Source organism: Lepisosteus platostomus, chromosome 10, assembly GCF_059453375.1.
Source record: "Lepisosteus platostomus isolate fLepPlt1 chromosome 10, fLepPlt1.hap1, whole genome shotgun sequence".
In the NCBI taxonomy this organism is placed as follows: domain Eukaryota; kingdom Metazoa; phylum Chordata; class Actinopteri; order Semionotiformes; family Lepisosteidae; genus Lepisosteus; species Lepisosteus platostomus.
In genome coordinates this window covers 47,559,403-47,581,498 of record NC_142620.1, presented here as the reverse complement: position 1 = coordinate 47,581,498, position 22,096 = coordinate 47,559,403, and the positions used below count along the sequence as shown (strand labels likewise).

The window sequence follows — 22,096 nt, the reverse complement described above, 5'->3', positions numbered from 1 at the left end:
TCCCAGTGTTCTGTACTTTAACAGGGAAATCCATTTCATGGTCCTTGAATCGTATCTTGTCTTACCCCAACACTAATTATGAAAGCTACAGCACCTATTCCTGGACAAAAACAACAATAAAACTGGGCAGACATAAAAAGTAAATCCAGACTACCCATAATTGGCAAAAGACGATTAAGCATCATGCAACCAGATACTGAATCAGAGATGATGTTGGCACAAATGACAGCAAAGCTTTAATTTACAAGTTACTGCTTTATGCTGAACGAATTTGTGATGAATCCTCATCATTTCTAAGATAAAAAATAGCTAAACTGAGGGCTAATTTAAACGAGGAGCTCAGAAAGCTTTATCTCTTTTCTCTTTACTGACAGCCCATCTCCCTTGAAACCAGAGTTTTCTCATATTATTCTACTTTCCTAACTTCAATGTGAACTCGAGAAGGCTGACAAACAGCATGCCTCTTGTTTTCCTCTTTGCTGGGATTAGTTCCCGCTTCAAATAAAAATTTCAGCCTAGCTTTTTTAACATTTATCAGTAAAGTAGGATGGTGCAGCATACTAAATTCACAGTTGCACAAAAGGAAGGAAAAGCAAACCTGTAAGTATAGTATAGCATTTTGCAATCTTGTAGAAGTAGACAGGGCAAGCCTTAGTGCATATTAAGACATAAAATGATACATTGACACAATTAAAAGAAACAACAGAATGTTGTTTACATATTACATTAAATCTGAGAATCGTACAGTGTAACAGAATGACCCAAAAATATTCATTGCTTTTCCTTAAACTTAATTCTCTGCATCAGTTTATGTCAGTGAGTTATAGCTAATATAGCCAATACAGTTTTATCTTTTTGTATGTTTCTAAAAGATGCTTCAAAATGTTCTCCAATATTTTTAAAAGAAGACAATTCGCTGCAGTATATGGAATAAGGGCACTTTACCAATCACTTGCTTTTATTAAAGCAGTGAAAAAGTGAAAAGGCTCATTCGAGTTGGTAATAAGAAGCATGTCAGGTGACAATTTACAGTTAAAAGGTCAACTAAAGTTATTCCACTTCCTCTTTGTAAATACTGCTAAATCATTCTTCCTGGCATCTTAGATTTTTTATTTGTCATTGTTATCATTGTAGATCTTCCATATTGTAGAATTCCATAAAATCACTATTTGTACTAGAAAAGTGCTTCCTCAGAAATTGACTCTTATAAATCTCCCATTAAATCCTTTAATCACATAAAGGATACCTTCTTATTTAGTCACCAAACCAAGGTTCCTACTGTAAATGAAAGTGAAACAGTTCCCCTTGAGCTGTCACATTATCCTATCATCATCATAGTTCTCCAGCTTTACTGTTCCCATTTAAGACATGCCAGCAAGCAGAAAATCACTAGATTTACTACAGTACTGTATGTATCCATTGAACAACAGAAGAAGGACAACAGTAATGATACTGCACCTAAGCTAGAACTCATGTAAGCCCTTTTAAATATTTCTGCATGGAATTTTGTACTGTGCTTTGTTCTGGCTTTATTGCCTTTATATCAATTGTATGATATTTTAATTTAACCTAAAAAAATGCTAAATAAAAGTATAAGGCCTCAAGTAGCTTAAAAGAATATATATACTGTATGTAGTTTGATGCCACCCAGGACAACCATGACTTAAAGAGTGATCAAGGCTGGCCCAAGATGATGCACGTGTATCACACCCAGTTGGGGAAAACTTTTGTGCTAACTTGTGCTAATCCCCTTTTCATGCACTCTCCTCTGAGAGTGGTGCTCTCAAGTACCCACTTGTTGGGATAACTAGGAGATCAGATGTGTCACAATGTTTTCCAAGCTCATTCACATACTGTACTAAGAACCTCTGAGCCCCCGGGCTCCAAGTCCTGTACTCATGATACATCACCCCCAATTTCATCACATATTCACTATGATTCTCATTCACACCTCAATCCTTTTATGACCTGCTCTAAAGTTAATATACAGTATATCATTGAGCTGTTTGCTTGTTGACTCCAGACTCAGTGAAACTCGTACCACTGGTTCTCTCTCTCCTGCTCCTTTCAGAAAGTAACAGTGAAATCTCCCTCAACTCTGCCATTCCATTTTGAATGAGCTGTACTGATTTCTTTACCTTACTGATGGGGCAACATGGCATACTATTCTGGAGCTACCCTTGCAACTTGATGACTCATGATGACTCTAAATAGTCTAGGAGCCTCCCTGCTCCTAGACACTGTACATGGAGTCCAATCTTGATCTTTTTTAGACTCCATATTCTACAGGTTCACCACCACATACCTACAAAAGCACCCCAAGGAGCTGAAAAACCCAACACAGTGCAGCCCTACTTCCTTTGAGTCAACCAGAGGCCAGTCATAGGAAAGAAAACTTTCCCATCACTCTGTCCTTTATGCATTGAGTAAAGACCCCTCTACTACACCCCTGCACTCTGGTCCTTGCACACTAACTGTAATTTAACTCCCATATCTAATCTGGTTTTATAAGACAGCCCACAGCTGTGAATCATTAGATTACATACTTTCTTAAGTTGTGGTCCCATTGCAGAGCACGCTTCTGGGAAGAGAAGCTCCATGACATTTCCATACCTCGATGCATTACAGTGTATGTAACCCTTATAGAAATATTCCAATAATACTAATATTCACATTTCCATAATTCGTAGACTTTTCTGATCTTGTGAGATATCTGTCTGCCCATTCACACATGTCTTTACATTCTTTTGTCTATTGGCCATGAGTTTGAGTTTTAACAAGCCTTTATTGTCAGAAAACAAAAACAAGATTTAATATTTTCCACTCCAATTTACGTCCCCACCCTACCCCCCCCAAAAAGGATTCATAATTGAAAAAACAATCCAATGTTATTCATAATTTTACACAATGCATTCTTAAAGCACCAGAACGTTTCAAAGTCACCAAGATTGTCATGCAATTTGCAAAACATAAATTCTAATATGATCCTGCTCTTCACAAACCTCTCAAACATCCTCTACAGACCCAGAACCAGAGATTTTATTCTTCAGAGTCTTGTAGATGGTGAGTTTGGCCTGGCCCAGTAGAAAATTAACGAGGAGGGTCTGAATTTTCCGTTTTCTTCCATAACCCACCCTGTCACTGAAGGCCAGGCCGAGGTCAATGAAGAGCCGGACTAGCACAGCAAATATGGGTGACAGGCAGGAGCAGGAACTGTGGCAGTGGAACACCGTCTCCTTCTGATCACAGAAGTGACGGGCTTCGAACACTGTCAGATCCAGAACCAAACAAACGAGTTGACCCCGAGGAGGGCACAGTATACAGCCCCTGCCTCAGTATGTATTGAGGAACGTTGCTATTATATCCTTATGGCTCTAAAATCTTTGAATCAACCACAAAGAATGCAGACTTTAACTATTTTTTTTTTGCCATTTTGAAAGTTATTCTTGATTGTTTCATTTAAAAATAAATATATTTTTATGTCTAACTAAGGATTTAAAAAAAACTTCAAAGGTCCTGTGTCCCACATATTTATGAGAAGAAAAGTACTGTAAATCTATTGTGTAAAACTCCAGCAAGTCAATAGCTTATATTAGACTGCAAGAGAATTAGACATCATAATCTTGTTCAGGTTAAAGTTAAAAAATACATAATAAATCAGAGGCTGTTTGGGCAATTAATATACACTGAAGATACACGTGACAGAAAAGCCAAGAGAAATCTCTTTTATTAAAAATGGGAGTGCGTTTATCCACAACTACAACCAAGGAAATATTAAATAAATGTCTCTTTAGGGAAGCTATAAAGTAGGCTGAAATATGAAGAGCCAATCTTGAATAGTAATGGTGTTTCACACATAGTACCTACCACACACTCATCAACCCTGATTTCACAATCAAAATGTTTTTAATATACCGTACTTACCAGCATCATTCTTATCCCATGGCAAAGGCAACCCCTGAAACAGATGAATAATAAGTCATTTTTCCAGGTGAAGAAATTAAAAATTATCTGGAATAAGCTAATACCAAACATCATCTGAGAAATCTAGGCTTCCAGGGATGAAAATACAAAGTTATGAAGATTATAAGATCAGCTTAGAGAGGGTTTTGTTTTCTAAATGTTCATGCATTTTTACATTTGAAGAAACAGGAGTGAGATTTACAAAAAAAATGTATTTGGGTCTTAGCATCATTTTGTTATTTGAACCTTTGTATATCATCCCTTTTTGAGTTTCAGATTTATCACAGTGCTACTATTTCTCTGACAATATAGCCCTGTGAAGATGCTGGTGATGAAATATTTTGGTTTTAATGCCTTACAAATCAAACTAAGAGACAAACAAATAAAAGCTAGAGAAAAAGAGGAACAGAATCACAAAAAGTGATTTGTTCATTCACATTTAATTTTCATACTATATTATTACCAATGGAAACTAATGAAGGAATAATAATTTTATAAACATCATCATCATCGTCATTGTCGTCATATTATCCAGTATCATTTCAGGAGTACTATTTACTGAGTTATCTTTCTCATTTTACCTTCTTCAGCCAATATGATGGTATGGCTCGTTTTTAAACTAAATCCTAAATTTATTTATTAGGACACATGACCAACAAAGCACACTTCACTTACATAGTAAACGTGGAAATGCGCCATAACACTGGTTAGAAATTGTTCCAAAATTATGGATATTATAATGTTCAGACAGCAGAAACATACACATTTCAGGATGTTAAAAATACAAAAATGGAACTTACAGTAATAGCGTGTTTTGTTCAAAATGTCTGTATTGAACATTTTGTGTCATCCTGAACTGACATACAAGAACTTTATAAATCTGACATCAGATCTGAGCGTCAGTATAGTGTTTGTCCATCTGCTGTATGTTAATTTTGAATAATTTGCTTTGAAAACATAAAAATAAATGTCTATATAAAAATAAGCTTTCTTTTTCCTCCATAAAATCCACAAAAAAAAGTCCCATGTTTCTTCCCTTAATCTTTTACATTTATAGCAAGTCCTATGATATACTAAAGTGAGAAGACAGTATAAATTCTCAGGTATTAATACAGTCTGGATTTAAAGAATCGTAGGCCTAAGGGATTTGGCTGTGCTTCAAGTTTACAAAGTAACACACCACCAAGGTGAAACATTCTTTGATCTTGCATTCAGAAAAAAAAAACAGCAGAGAAAATACAATTAAAAGTTGGCAGGGGTGAAAAAATAAAACATGAAAATGAGTATCTCACTCTGAATTTCCATATCACAAAATCTTGTTATTTTTTTGAAGGTATCACAATACCAAGTGCACTGCAGAGGGCTACATAAAACTAGGTGATAAAAATCCATCTACATTACTGTAATACTGTAATTGTAATTGTCCTGAGACTATAACATCATGTTCCGACTGGCATATGTCAAAACATTAACAAGTTTAAGCAATGGTTCTCAATGTAATTCTGAAGTCTGTTTGCAGTTATGCAGTATACTGTACAAGACCTTAAGAGGCACACACTGCATTATCTTACCACCTAATGGAAAATCATTACTGTTTTTCATCTTCTCTTTTCCCCTTGGCTTGTATTCAGGATGGTCTCAGGGCTGCTTTAAACTTTATGACTTGTTCCTGAAACCATGCAGTGGAATTTTTACAAAATTAGACGTTTTTAAAATAATTTGCCTGTTACAAAGACACTACTGTTTAGCTCTGCTGGGTTTTAATTTAATTCCAAGCACACTGTACAAGACATTTCGTTTTCTGTGAGTGGTGTGATGCTGTCATGGTTTATATGATTAATGCACACCCCTGGTTTTGCGTGGAGTTTAAAGCAACACCTACTTTTGAATTTGATCTCTGTAGTAACTGTGGCTTAACTGAAATGTGTACTGTGAGCATGCTCACTGGGAGCAGGTCTGCACACAGTCCATTCCTACACCCACTCCACATTGTCTGGAATGTCCGTTACTTGATGGAGTCACATGTTCCACATTTCACATATATGAAAATACCAGCCAGTTTTTTTTTAAATAATGCCGTCCTTTCACTTGTGCTTTTGCAAGACTTTCTTTTTTGTTTCAGGAACTAAAGCCACTCATTTACAAACCACTAGATATTGGAAGAGAAAAAAGTAATGAGTAATAATTATTTTTAAATTAAAAAACCTGTTAAACAAACAGACATGCATAGCTATGTTTTATTTCATCTTCCCGGGAAATGTTTGCTTTAGAAAAGCAGCACAACATCATAATGATTACTGGCATCTTTAACTTTAAGTTTATTAAGTTTTTTAAAACTTTTATTGTTATCAAATCAAGGCAAAAGACATGTCATTTTTAACCACCTCTAGAAAAGCACAGTACTGCCCTGTGCAGTCAGAAAGATACAGTATGTTACTACTTACTTTTGCCCTTCTGAACAGTGTACAAAAACAGCTGAAGAATGCCATGCTGTTAACTTTAGCTGTGTCCCAGGCTCCTGAGAGAAGGTGGCTTTTCCATTCCCCCCTCAGGGGGACCTGTGGTACAGTATACAGTCCTGGAGTGCCTTGCTGGGGCTGGGAAGCAGGGCACTGGGGATGAAGGACCACGTCTGTGGGAAGGAGGCGGGGCACAGAACTAGCATAGCCTCCCCGTTAATCACAATGGGACGCTGTAGGCAAGGATGCTCCCTGCATACCAATGCTGAACTAAACTCTCTGCTACTCTGCAAAGATAACAAACAGATGCTTGAGGGAGAGCACTGCAGTGCTAAAGAATCTGTCTGCTATTTTAAGCTGTTCTTATTTAAAACGAGCAGAAGGTTTTTAAGGACTATCTTCATTTTCAGACATTTATTCAGATTCTTTAGATGCTGTTGCACTAGATGCTTCAGTAGACAGTCTCATTAAAACCCCATACTGTAGGTAGGACTAACAAAAACAGATTCTCGGGTGCAGGTGATGAAAACGTGATCCCAAAGTGTCTAAGTTCTTTTTTTGCTGTATGTTGAGCTAATAATGTGCCTAATGAGGTGCAAAATAAAGTGAGCTGCTTTTGGTTATTAGAAAATAAGTCAAATGAATAATCCTAAAATACAATGCTAATTGTTAATATTAATATTGAATGATCTGATAGAATTTCTGCAAATACTGAGAATGATTTTAAAATTCTTTGTATAGTATAACTATTATTGCTGTGAAGCAAAAGCATAAACGCATTTTGTACTGTTTGTATCAAATAATAACTATATTATTCACGATCAACCAATTACAGTTTCACAGTTTGGTCTGGTATGTACTGTATAGCAATTTTTTTAGAAAATAAGCAAAATAAATAACTAACTGCAGTCTTTGGCATACACTTTTAGAATAGAAGTTTGTATAACTAAGCCATTGAATCAGATTTGCTCCTTGCAATATCATAGGAAGTAAAGAATCTGATGATTCCTCATATACTCTTAAAGCTGAATTGAATTGATTTGGCTAGCATTTATTCTGGAGTATGAAAATGGAGCAATGCCCACTCAGTGTGAAATGCAGGATATGAGAACAAAGACTTGAACTGTTTAGCTTCCATTTTGGGATGTACTGTAGTTTCAATAAAACTTTGTTCTTAAACTATGTTGGAAAAAGCACCCAAATTTCAGCACAAAAGCACAAAATAAAAATCTGACTATTAAAACAAAACCTTAGGATTAGGAAGAATGGAAATGAAGGTGTTTTATTCTTATCTCCATGAAAGAAGGAGACACTAATTATACTGAGAGCAATGGATGATGAATAATGTTGCACTGAAAAGTAATACTGACATTGAAGTAAGAATGTTCAAATGATTCCATGCTAGGAGCTATTGTGTAGTTTATTGTACTGGTATAACAGTGCGTGACATTATTAATTGAAGAAGACTGAGTGGACAATTGCATCAGCATGTGCTGGCTGCAGGGGAACAAGTAAAGGTTAATTCCAGTCAGTTTAGTGGAGTTGTTAAAATCATGTTGTTATTATTATTTATTAATAAAGAAAAATAACAGTATTTCTTAGAAATTAAATATAGAACAGTAATAAGATCAGAAAAGGTAAGAAATAGTAACAAGAACATAGCAAGATAAAATGTCTAATATATATACATTTCATTATGTTGTTTTTTCAAACATGAATTTCCAGAATTCCATAATGCTAGTGCCCTGTTAACGTATCCTTGAAATAGGATTTCTGAAAATGCTGATTTACTATAACAATTTATGTTGTCATTATAACCCACGATACAGCGAGAAATGTGATATTATTGTCTTCATATCATGATATGATTGTATGAAACTATTAATGTAACTAGAGTACAGGAGGATTTACTTTCATAAAGATAACAGGAGCATTTGCTTAATCTCCCAATGCAAATTTATAGGTGGCTCTCCACAAAACACCATTATAAGAAATAAAATTCCATCAAAGTAACAGTTCAGCATTATTGAAAGTAGCATAACACACATACCATGAATTCTGTTTACAGACTCCCATGGACAAACGACAATAATACCATTGATTTGTGAAGTTCATTAAGAAACATGGCATTATTTAGTGTGGGTGAGGACGAGGTCAAGATTAACTAATGACAGAGAATGTTCCCTGTTAAAGAAATGTGTAGAGCCTTTCAAAATCTCCCCCTGGAACAAGAGGCAAGATGTTCTTAGATGTTAACTAGGAAAAAAAAAATATCCTTATTTCTTTAGCATATTTTCGGTTTCTCATATCCTCTGGAAATAGATGAATGTAAAATATTTATTATTCATTTATTCTGATTCTGATAACTTTACACAACTTGTGTGATGTTTGATGTTTAGTTAACACGACTTAACATGAAATAGTACCTGAATGTTTTATGTAAGTTTTGTTCATTCTGTCAGTTATCAAGAACAACTTTCCCTGAACACCTTAGCTCAGCTCTGGCGAGTTACTCCTCCTGGAGGACCATTGTGTCTGTGAGTTTTAGTTCTTTTTGAGCTAAGACATCTGGTTACTGGTTTAACTGGAATAATCTAACAGATTATCCCAGCTAATCAGGCACTGCTGCTTAAAGAGACCTTGAAACCCTACAGATAAATAGCAGGCCTTCAGAACCAAGAGTGAACACCCCTGCAGTAGATTTTAATTAAGTATTAAAATCTTTTGTATATTTAAATAAATGAACAACAGCACATAATACAGTAAAACAGATTTTTTTAAACTGTGTTTTGTAGAAACCCTTCATGAAGTATATAACTTAATATCTCAAAGACACTAAGGAAATATATTTCACTATCATGAAGCGCTAATAAGACGTTATCCTTAATGTTTAAATTTAAATTTTAGATGGTCTGTGATTATATGTATAAAAATGAGAATATCCAGAATTGAGCAAGGTACACCAGAAAAATCTGCGAGTCTCTACAACATAAAAAAAACGAAAACAGGGGTTACGTGCCCAGTGAAGTTGGTGTGATTCAGGCTGAAGAATTCATTCTAGCCTAAAACTGTGACACAACCTGCATAAGTAATATAAATGGACAAAGTAAACACAGCCTTTCAAGTTGTTCAACAGTGGTATTTTAATATCTATGAAACTATAAATAAATACATTCGCGATATCTAAAGCAAGATATACCAGTCCAAAAAAAATTCTCTATGCCATTTGTGGGAAATTAAAGATACAATATTCTGTATTCTTTTTTATTACATGAATTTTCCATTTTATTACTTCACGTAGGGAAACGGTAAAAAATCACACAGCTACGGGCTTTATCGCTCCCCCGCATCCCCTTTACAAATTAACGTTAGAAATGGAAAAATCGTATATTTATCTACTGCGCCCTCATGTGGATAGAATTTGCCAACAACTAAATTGTGCAAAAGCTGACACGTCTCAAATATTTCTTGGAGATGGTTGACTGGTAACACATCCAAAATCTTTCAAGGAATATTACATTTCAGAGGGAAGGAAAATCCCCAGACCAACCCCATAATTAATGTAAATTCAAAATTTACATTCAAGTCCCACTTCTCTGGCAACAGGTTCTGAATGTAGTAAACAATACTACTGTATCTAGATCACCCATTAATTTTTAATTTCAGAAGTCCCTACTGCAATGTTATCTTAGCAACTTCATTTTGTAGTAAGATGATTAGTTTATTTTATGGAAAGAAAGCATACTATCACTGTTGCTGTGCAATATTAGCAACTGCAATAAAATTCTCTAAAGTGGGCCTATAGATACAGTAATAAACTTTTGATATTATTAATAACAATAATAATATTCACACATAAAACCTTTTAGAAGTTACAACAAATCTGTGAAAATCAAAGCATTAGTAGCTGAATTATTTCCTATGATATTTTATTTCCTCTGGTTAAATTGAATTCCTTGGTATTTAGTCCACTGCTTTAAGGTTCATGAATTTTCAATTTCTTATACAAATTCATTTACCCTAATACCAGAAGATATTTTAACAGGAACACTTAAGATGCAATCAAGCAGGCAGTGTGCTACACAGGAGCTCATGCCTAGGGAATTATTAGCTCTTATTATAAAAAAATTGGTTGACATTGAACAATGTGTTCCTGAATTGAGGCACCATATGAAAAATGTGCTGTCGGAGTTAATTTTGCCCTGCTCTCGACATTGTATTAGAGTTAGCACTTACAATAAACTGGAAGGTGCTAGGAAATATTGAGAGGATCAGATGGATTAACATGAATAATAATGAAAATGAAATTTGTTACAAACATGCAGGGTAGGAATGGTAATACTCTGCTAAATGCAAGACTACTGGTTATGAGAAACCAAACTAAATGAAAAGGTTTAATATAATTTCTGGATTCCAGTTTGTTTTCGTACCATTTTCTCCATCCAGCCTCTGTCAATTCACTGCCAGTTAGTATTCCAGCTTCATTGGGCTGGCAGTTGTGAGTTGCAGGGTGATAAACTGTACAGTAACTGCTGGCAAGGAGATGTTCCCTAACTTGGGGTTAATGGATCTATGCTGTCCGGGTTGAGAGGGAAGCAGTAGGTGGGAGGTTTTTGGTGTTGTGGCTGGGGAAGTTAGGCCTGATTCTGGTATTGTGCAGTATCCGGTATCCAGCAGCCATATCATCCTGCAACTCACAACTGGCAATCCACTGAAGCTAAGCAGGTGTCAGCTAAGGTTGCTGCTGGAAGAGGTGTTAGTGGGGCCAGCAGGGGGCGCTCACCCTGCGGTCCATGTGGGTCCTAATGCCCCAGTATAGTGACGGGGACACTATACTGTAAACAGGCGCCGTCCTTCGGATGAGATGTAAAACCGAGGTCCTGACTCTCTGTGGTCATTAAAAATAAAAGGGCATTTCTCGAAAAGAGTAGGGGTGTAACCCCGGCGTCCTGGCCAAATTTCCCATTGGCCCTTACCAATCATGGCCTCCTAATAATCCCCATCTATGAATTGACTACATTACTCTGCTCTCCTCCCCACTGATAGCTGATGTGTGGTGAGCGTTCTGGCGCACTATGGCTGCCGTCGCATCATCCAGGTGGATGCTGCACGGTGGTGGTGGTGGAGGGGAGTCCCTATTACCTGTAAAGTGCTTTGAGTGGAGTGTCCAGAAAAGCGCTATATAAGTGTAAGCAATTATTATTCCTTCCATTTTTGGGTTTGGTTTAAATTAGGTTAGATTATTTTTAAACAAACTACTGCACTTCCACCAAAAGCAGAGACAATACCAGAATCAGCCCTAACTTCCCCAGCCACAACACCAAAAACCTCCCACCTACTGCTTCCCTCTCAACCCGGACAGCATAGATCCATTAACCCCAAGTTAGGGAACATCTCCTTGCCAGCAGTTACTGTACAGTATATCACCCTGCAACTCACAACTGGCAGCCCAATGAAGCTCAGAAGGTGTGAGTCTAGCCAGGGCCTGGATGGGCGACCTTCTGTGAAAGCTAAGGTTGCTGCTTAAGAGGTATCCCACTAAGAGGTGTTAGCGGGACCTGCAGGGAGCTCTTTGCCTCCTGTCTGTGTGGATCCAAATGCTTCAGTATAGTGATGGGGACATTATACTGTAAAAAGGCGCCAACCTTCATAAAATAGAGGTAAAAGAAAGAGGTCCTGAGTCTCCGTGATCATTAAAAATTCCAGGGCATTTCTTGAAAAGTGTAGGGGTGTTACTACAGTGTCCTGGCCAAATTGCCCCCTGGCCTTTACCAATCATGTCCTCTATGAATTGGCTTCATTACTCTGTTCCTTCTCCCCACTCATAGCTGATGTATAGCGAGTGTACTGGTGCACTTTGGCTACTTTCACAACATCCAGGTGGGGGCTGCACATTGGTGGTGGTGGAAGGGAGCCCCTATTACCTGTAAAGCCCCTTGAAAATCGGTCTCAAATACCCCAGGGGAGCAAACATCAACCGATTTCTGAAATACAAGTTCTCAAAATCTGCTAGTCTCCTCAAACCAACACTCCAACACAGAAACCTGAAAACACTGCCACAACGCAACAAAGGCTCCCTAATACAGCCTTCTGAAGAAGAAGATGCCTTTACATGGCAAAATTTGCCACCAACTCCACAAACATTCTGCCACACCAAACAGGACTTGCACACACTTATGATCCATTCCCTCCCCTGCAAACCATCAAGATGTGCCTCCCAGTACAGACCGTGTATATAGACAAAAAACAGACATCAAGGGACAACAAGAACAAAATGAATCCTTTCTCTCCCCCTGAAGAAATACTATAACACACAAACTTATTTGTTTTTGTTTTGCCACATCTCCCCATGACACAGAAGAAATGTAACAGAATGAATTACAATGGAACAAACACTAAGCATTATGTTCCTTGTCTCTCTGCTGATTGAAAACCTTTAATGCTTTTATTAGGATATAAATATACTCAGTGATAGTAGCTTGTTACTGTAGTTCTCTGTCACTTTACGTACCCCCAGAGACATTTTGACTAAGCAGTCTTTTTTATGTAACAAAATAACAGGAATAGTTTACATTTTACATAGAATTTCATGTACCATGAAGATCAATAGTCAAAAATGCCCCAGGCAGGCAATAAACATGACAGCTATTACATTATACTCTATAAACTCCCATTTTCTATGTTGTACATCATGCTGTGAAGATATTTTTCAAACATTGCGTACAATGCTTGTGGTTTTTATCTTCCTTTTTCTATGTCAGGCTGCTTATGATATCTCCCCTGTCTGTATTTTTACTTTGTTTTCATTATGTCTTGTTAAATGCTGATAACATCTGATGTGCTGTAAATACTTCAAAATCCCCCATATGATACTGTAGTGTCGGCTTAATTTCCTTGTATTTCTTAATGATAAATTGTCCTATTAAAAACACTTATTGAAAATTACAGAATTTCTCCACTCTAACAATGTCACGATCACAATCCCTCCTCTTAAGGGCGCTCCGGCCCTTTCGTATTTTAGTTGATTACATGCACCTGCCCCCTGTTTTGTCTCCTTATTTAAGCCTGGCGCTCTCACTATTCCTGGCTCAGCATTGGGAGATGGACGCCCGGAAGCCCGGAAGCCCGCCTACCAGCGGGTCCAGGAGAGACCCGACGGCATACTCTTCATCACAGCCTCCTGACCATCTGAGACTGGGGCTTGGAGCACCTGGCCTTGTTATCCTGTTTTTATCTTCCCGGTTCCCTGTTCCCGTTCCGGATCCCATTCCGGATTTTAACCTTGTCTGTCTTGGATAGATCACCTGGTTACTGGATTTTGGACTGCACCCGGGATTTCCTGTTTAGGACTTCCCTGGACTTGTTTGCTTTCGCCACGCCCCCCGAGCAGCGGATCACCACCCCCTGTCTGTCAACCCGTCCTTATCCTGCTGTACCCTCCCCAATGTCCTTCTCCACTTACTTCCGGATTATACCGTCTGCACAGGGTCCTGAACTACGCTTCGTTACAGATGGAAGAAATGCAGGAAGCCTCATTGAATGAAATAGAATAGCAGTGAGGGGATAACAAATAGTAACACTTGTTAAGGAGCAGCATACAGAGGAAAAAATAGGAATTAAATCAATTCATATAAGTGCCTTTCTCACAAACAGGCAAAAGGCTGTACTGAACAACAGATTAATTTGCCCTAACATGAGTAAAGTACAGGAATTTCTATTTAGAAATCTAATAGGATATTAGTGCCATGCGCCAGTGTGCACATTTTCATTGCCAAATGTCAATTGCAATGTAAAGCAGTATCATATATAATGATCCTCACTTTAACCCTTGTGCCTTCTTTTTAACCACACTTACTAAGTGAGTTATTCTTGTAGTGCATCAGAGGTTCCTAGACTTACAGCTGTTTCTTTCCCACAAAAGCATTGCACTTATCCTAACAAAGGATTGGAAAACAACAGGAGTGCAAAGCTGTCATGGTAAACGGATGGCTTTATGAGTAATTACAGAAAGAAGAAGGCACAGTTGTTCAAAACTTTACACTACCAGACAGTAAAAGATTACAGACTTTAGAAAGGTCAAACCACATTGACAAAAATAAATTGTCTGTTTTATGATATTCTTCATACTTTTTTATACTAAAGAAACCACTAATCTCTTTGTGCAGCATTACTCATTTACCAGTCTACAGTTCACTGAAGTACTTCTCATTCTCTGGATTCTAAGAAATATCCTCATTTCATAATTTGTCTTGGAACTTCCAATTTGTTTTAAGCTAGACACCTACTCTGTTAACAGGTTTCTTACAACCAGTATACAGTTCATCATCGTCAAGAAAGCCTTAGTGTGCCATAGACTGAGCAAACATATAAAAAGTCTAAGTGTAATGGGATTTGCACCACTTCTTGATGTTAGATGGGTGCTTTGTGTTTATATGGGAACATTAGTATATCCATGATATGAAATTCTTTTATCATTTTGCTATTAAACTAAAATAAAAAAATAGCCTTATCAGAAGAAATAGCATCTGTCTCCATTGTTGCCCAACAAAAGTATAAAACTGGGTAAAAACATGACTGCGGTTTCATTACCCTACTGACTGATTATGTGGTGAAGGAGAAAACTGCATTAATTCTGCTAGGAATCTTGAAGCTTGTCTGTTATTGTTTCTCAAAATACCATTGCAAGATTAAATAAAAGTAATGTTTGCTTCACACCTCCAAAGTCAAAGTGTGTCTTGTAGTACAATAGATAATGGATGCTGTAGTAGGAATTATAAACTAAATCTGGCACCTTTGGTACAATCAGTTAACTCCTTTAAGAAGTCTGGCACTCATTCTTGACAAATAGAATTTATGATTTTACACTGAAATTGTGCAGTTCAGCCAAAATCTATATGATTCTTTAATTTTGTTTCTTTTGTTATACTGTGGTGATCATAGGATGAAGGTTTTCCAACCATAACATGTTTTGGCGCTTGAGTTAAAGTGCATTGTTTAAGCAATAGCAGCTGGCAGGTGGTCAAGCTTAATGCTGCTCTTAATTGAGAAACATGTTCAGAAGTAAAATTCCTTCTTAGATTTTTATCGCCTCACAGCAGCAGGTTTTCAATTCACCAGCATTTCCTGACATGTTGTTTCCCAGTTAACAGGAATGATTCACAATTCTCTAACTGTGCAAAGGTTTTGCACAAAAAGTTATTGCTTTGCAACAAAGAAAAAGATAATCAGTTCTAATAATAATAACCTCATGGCTGCTTTTACAGTATATACCGGGGATATGGGGTAGGAGAATAAAGGGGATAGGGGGACAAATCAAAAAGACCAAAATATCAAGCTGAATATACACAAGATGAGACTACATATCAAAATCATGTCTTACATGCTCTTTGAAGGATTAGTCACTGTATTGATTCCTTCAGCCTCTTTTCACCTATTTCTCGACATTTACTGTAAATCAAAATGTAGTTCAAAAAACAGAAAAGTTCGTTCTCCTCTTTGTATTTGCCAATTCATCATTTCACCAGTTATCTCAAATGAGAACAGATTTTCTTTTATTGTTGTTAACTTGGCTGATGCTTTTATTCAAAGGGATATACATGTATAGAGCTTGGTATCTTACTGAAAACATTTGAGTGAATCTGGTTCAGGGGTTCAGTAGTTATATCCGTACTGCACATACAATAATGATCCGGCCAAGAAGCTCACACTGCTGCAGCACAAGAAAAAATAAAATACCAAAAATACAATCACAAGGCAAAATAAATAACCGAAAAATCAGTACGAAAGCACACATACTGTACTGTAGAAGAGATATAAGCCAATATAAATGTCAATAGTCATTAAAGCAAACCAAAACTAAAACCACTCTCAGAAAAGAAGCAATTATATTTAACTTGGCCTGTAACTTTTTCCATTTATTGGCAACTGCCAAATGAAATGAGTAAGAGCCAAAGACTAAAGAAACCCCATGAAAAATGCAGGAATCTATTAAATTGGATCATACACATCTTGGGAGATTTGTCCAAAAGTACAGATTCCTTGGTCTCAAGAGAAATGATTCACTATGAGTACTGTTCCCAACAAGTGAAAATATCCATTAAATGTTGTAGAATTTAGTACTTACCAGACAGCATTGGCCGGTAGAAGTGTCACCGAGATGTTGCTTTAGAGCCTCTTCTGGGCCTTGTTTGAACTGCTGATTTCTGGCAAGTGTATGACTTTCTAGGTCAGCTCGGTCCATGGTTGTAAAGGCAGTCTCAAGAGTACAGAACTCATCAGGATTGTGAAGCAAACAATTATAAAAACTGGGCTCTCTATAAAGCTTGCAGAACCTCCTAGCTGCTGTTTCTGCTGTTTCTTCCCATGTGCAGTCCTTGGAGAAAACAATTGCACTAGGTTTATGCTTTATTACACGCGCACGCTTCATAGAGACCATTTTTTGTTGCTTATTCTGTCCTGCTTGGGCACTTAGATGACGTTCTTTTACTGAACCATAGACAGAGTCTTTTTCTTCAGCACTCAATTCAGTTACATATAGAAAGTCATAATCAGCACCTTCTACTTCAGTTACAACTGGAACTGACTGTTCAGCAGCCATTTTGAGAATAGTACAAAAACAAGCCTTTATTTTTGTACCACAAAGTGGATCATAACTACGTTGGTTTATCCTTTATCAAAGGAGATGATCCATTTTCTCTCTCATCATAGATTAGGAGGGTTCATTGCTTAGTAAAACTGCAGAAAACCTTCATGTGAATTCTTTGTGTAATTTTTTTTCTGAAAAACAAAACAAACATAGGGATAATGGAGATTACAACACACAAATCTTCATGTTTAATTATTAAAGAACAAAAGACAGGCATCTAAGTTTAATTTTAGTGCAAATCTGAAACAATAACAGTCCTAATGCAGTTTTATGCAATGATGACTTTGATGCAATTACAACTACAGCATTCCAAGGATTTCACATTCACATTCAGATATGGTTTTATAGGAATGATACCCCACTCAAAATTTAAAAATGTTTAAGATTAAGTCTTATTTTTGGACGATTACTGTTGATCTCGTCTCTCATTCATTTAACCATAATGCATTTCACTAAAATACAAATGCTCAATAAATGAATTATTTCAGAAATGTTTCAAAATGTCAGTGGAAAAGATTTCACATTTCTGGGGGTCTGCCATCTGACACACTTGTTCAGACAAGCTTATCTGTTTTTAATCTGTAAATGCACCTCTACCATAGAGAGACAGACAGCTTTGAAGATAACATCTGAAAAAATTAAAGAAGACAAGAGTGCTGTGAAAGGGTGAAAATTTGTCTTACATACAGTACTACTGAGATCTCATTTTTTGAACATTTAAATAATTTATTTTATGATTTATTCGCAGACTCTCTTCTTCCCTTTCATACAAAAACTCTTGAGCATGCAGTGCAACACTAACTCTCTGCTTTCTTCTTGTCTGTTAAAGTTATTCCATTCTAGCTTTCGCTTTGGCATACTCTAGAAAATCTGTCCTCTGTTGCAGATTCTCTTCACTAAGCCTGACCGCTTTTCTCTCCTGTCTTAATTCTTTATCACTCTGCCACCTTTGGAATTTCTGGCACTGTTCATACCTAGTTCCCCTCCTACCTTGCTTTTAACTCATACCTGGTCTCCTAGTAACTCAGTCTGTGCTCCTTACTGGCTCTAATTTGGTGTCCCCCACAACTTTTTCTTGATTCCCCTACTCTTCTACATCTTTTCTATGGCTGTTTCTGTAATTTGTAGGCTAACAATCCTCAAATCCTGTTTTTTCACTAATACACTAATGTCATGTCTCTCTTGTGTTTCTGCTGGTCATCTCCTTCTTTTTAAGCAACATTTACAGGATTCATCCCTTCCTTAGCAGGCCCCTATAAACTCGCAAATACATTCTTCTGTTACTCTTATACCACATTGCATTCATGTTACAGAGGAAATCAGAAACATTTAAACTAGAATCGTAGGGGTGAGAAGGCAAACAAAACCTGCAAAGGAAAAGCACAAGGAGAACCTAAGAAAAATGAAATGACTGGGTAATTAAATACCCAGTACCCAAATGACAGGAATATTAGGAATAAATTGAAAGACATTAAAACTCCTGTGTTAGTTCTAATTTCATTTGCAGTTACCATTTGGAAACCAAAAGAAGTCAAATTATGTTCACAGTTGCCTAAGTTTTCTTCACTCAATCTTTAATTGTTTGAAAACACTAGGTCACTACAGACATTCTGTCTAGTAGATAATCTGAAAAACAGAATAAGGAAGTAATTATTAACTGTCTACCAATTAGATTTCTGCTTCTAATGGCCTTTTTAAATTAAATATCTATTATAACATCTCTTACTTTACATACTGTATACATTCTGAATTTTATTTACATAAGACTACAATTGAGATGAAAATTGAATGATGTGGTTTATACTGTAGCATAGGTCTAATATTCTGCATTTTCAATTTTTAAACCTTGATTCATCTTGGTATAGAAATGTATAAAGAAATTGGATATTCTAAATAAGGAGGTTATAAAATAGGCAGCAAATGTTATTTACAGGTTTAAAAATATGGATAAAAAGTGAAACATGTCTTAGAAAAACACCCAGTACATATAAAATTCAGTCAGTTTATAAACAGTTCCACATTTATGGGAGAATGAACTTCACATTCCTGGGATCAAAGGTATTTTCATGTCTTCCTCACATCAGGCATCCTTACAGTATATCAGTTCAAAGGAAGGCAATTTTTCACATCTGCAGTCTGTTTCTTTAGGACAAGATTTGCTCCTTTAAAATATCATTTACTGTCATATACTGTACAGTATCATCTTATTTGATCAAATATTTTAAGAGGTTTCGATCGGAAGACTTGCAGTTTAAGAATGTGGTCTGTAGATGTTTGGGAAAATGAATTATCTTAAAATAATGATGAAGGTTTTGAGTACACAAGGTTTAAAGGCAACAGCAGTAAGCATTAAAGGCTCAGTAAAAGCACTGATGACAAGGTTCATAAGAGGATATTCATAGTCAATCAGCATCTAAATAAACTTGGGGATATGATTTTTTTTCAGTCTCAGAATTACTCAGGGAATCAAAACTTCATTAGAAAGTGTTCTAGATATTGAGCTAACATTGTAAGTCTTACACAATTTCATTTTATTGGATTTTGAGAAACAGCAATTTATAACTTGATTGTGAGGAAAGTACTCAGAATACAGATACTGTATCATATTTTGAGTTCAACAACTTGTGGCACAGTCGTGTTTTGAACATAATGTGCTGTGATAAAGTATTCAAACTTTAATAAAACTTGAATAGAAATAATCAATATTTAATACTTCAAACTGGGTAAGTTTCATTAATGTAAAACCTTCTTGCAGGCCCTTGTCTTCAATAGAAAAAGACAGGAACAAAGGTTTTACAAAATTAAATAAGTTTCCTACTCAGCAGCAATGCTGCAATCCAAAGGCTACCTGTTATACACAATTTAACCAAACTAAATAACATGAATCTGAATCTTTGTTGAGGAAGAGTCCTGTACACTGATATTAATTAAACATATACAATTTAACTTGTCTTTTCTCCTCAAGTAAAGCTGAAATGTTGTCCTTGTTTTTCATAATACATTAGCTGAGAGAGCAAGAGAAGACCTTCACATTCTTCAAGATCTGAACACTGATGTTTGTATGTATCTATCATACTGTAAGCATTCATATGGAGAGTATAATTTTACCTATTTTTGTTATACTGTAGTCATTCTATGTACTGTACTCACTTCAGAATCTGCACATCAGGTATCAATGGAATTGTAGGAAATCTACTGTACTTCTAGCTGAAATCTAAAAACAAAAACTGAAGGAAGAACAGAGCTCATGACTTATAGTCTTCAGGTAATATAGCTATAATATTAACTATAGCAAGTAGGGGTCAAAACACACACTCTCCACTCCCCCCAAAAAACTCCAAAGTCATGGGGAGTGAAAAAACCTCTTTTAATAAATATTTGCTTAAGGAACCCATTGAACTGATTACATTCTATTTTACTGACAGTTTATTTGTAATTGTCCGTAGTTTTACATAAAACTCTGTAACGGAAAGAAATTGTCTTTATGTGAGATCTTACAGTATATACAGTATGTCATGATATACAAATGTGTGTTATTGGATTTCTGAATAAGAAAGGCTTTTTTCATCTGTAATGAAAGCCAATAACATTCATGACTCAAAGTCAGCTTAGGGAATCTAAGGAGAGCTGCCACTGTTGAATTAGCAGTATGTCAACAAAAGTCACTGACAACGAACAGTGGCAGACAGCTGTACACACATTCACTTCCTTTAAGATCAATGCAGAGCTAGATTTAGGTTTAAAAATAACCTTCCTGTTAACCAATTAAATTCCACAATACACATTAATCAGAATGCACATACCTTATAATGAAAAGAGAAAGTTTACAGTTTAATTTTTAAACCTCCACTCTTTATCCTACCTCCTAAAGATAACTAAAAGGTATCACACAGGCTTTGAAAAATAAGAGTCTCGGGGGCTTTTGTTTCCTATTTTGTTTCAAAAGGCATGATTTTTGCAGGATCTCTTTCAGTTGAGCATCTTCACCTGTATAGGTAGTACAGTATATGCCTTAGAGACTGAGATGTGAACTACCCAATTTTTGTACAACAGCATCTGTGTTTTTAACTTTTGTCTCTGTGGCATATATGCAGTTTGACCTATGTTATAAACTATGTAGGTCATCAGCCAAATTGCTATTATGTTAAATATTTAAGATACAGTATACTCATCTTATTTATGCATTGTACAGATTAGATATTACTTTCACTATGAATGCAACATGTTTACTTTCCAAACTATCTACTCAAATGTCAAGTACTGCAAAACTGGCAGTTTATGAAATAAGTGCATACTGTATGTAGTCTAAATATGATTTGTGTAGTTTTGTTAAAATTCTAATTATGTTTACCAGATAATATTCATTTATCACATTGCCGTATTTAAAAAAAAGGTTACTTTGCTTTTTTAGTAAACAGCTAACATTTTTCTTATGATTTTCAGTCAAATGTTGGAAACATCTTTCACAAGCAGCTATATTTCCCACCAGTGCCCTATGCTTCACCCCAGCAGTTTTTTTCAGTGAAGTGCAGGGAAATGTCCTTTAATACAATGCCAGCAAACTGAATGAGTCTGTAACGGGCACTGTCTCAACATGAAATTTCAGTTTCATGATCATTCACAACTTGAAGCCAGATTTGTTCCCTGTAGTTTTTCAGTCTTAGCCCAACCCTGCCCAGGAATATCTTATGAAAGTTAAACAGTGAAGGAAGTATTTTTATTATTTTAACCTTTTGGGAGTGGTTATCAAAGTCTTCATCATTCTTTTTCTAATTAACTATCATTACTGTGTCCAGATTATCAAATAGGCTCTGACTTTTGGAGTGAAAAATGCAAAACTCTCTGCCCATATTATTATCCATTTCTGTATATATTTCTTTTTCATTCATCATTTACTCTAAACATGCCTCACATCTATTTTTGTTGTAAGTAATGTTTACAAAGAACAAACTGAAGAGGTAGTATATAACTAATTTTGACTTGCAGGATGATGTGTTGGTAACATTTTGCAAAACCTTACTTCAGCTGA

The 22,096-nt window shown here is 36.2% G+C and overlaps 1 protein-coding gene across 2 annotated transcripts in view; it reads right to left on the bottom strand.

The window, feature by feature from the left end:
• The window catches only part of stard8 (StAR related lipid transfer domain containing 8), an 83,560-nt gene that overhangs the window by 60,731 nt on the left and 733 nt on the right, over positions 1-22,096 (bottom strand). The window contains exons 2-3 of one of the 2 annotated variants that reach the window (XM_088596790.1): positions 16,546-17,198; positions 3,925-3,958 (exon numbers count right to left, since the gene is read on the bottom strand). In XM_088596790.1, the coding sequence (XP_088452916.1) occupies positions 3,925-3,958; positions 16,546-17,019 (508 nt within the window). In that variant the 5' untranslated portion in view covers positions 17,020-17,198. Of the gene's footprint in view, positions 1-3,924; positions 3,959-6,407; positions 6,562-16,545; positions 17,199-22,096 lie in introns of those variants that run through there. The other variant, XM_088596792.1, reaches the window with a different exon arrangement.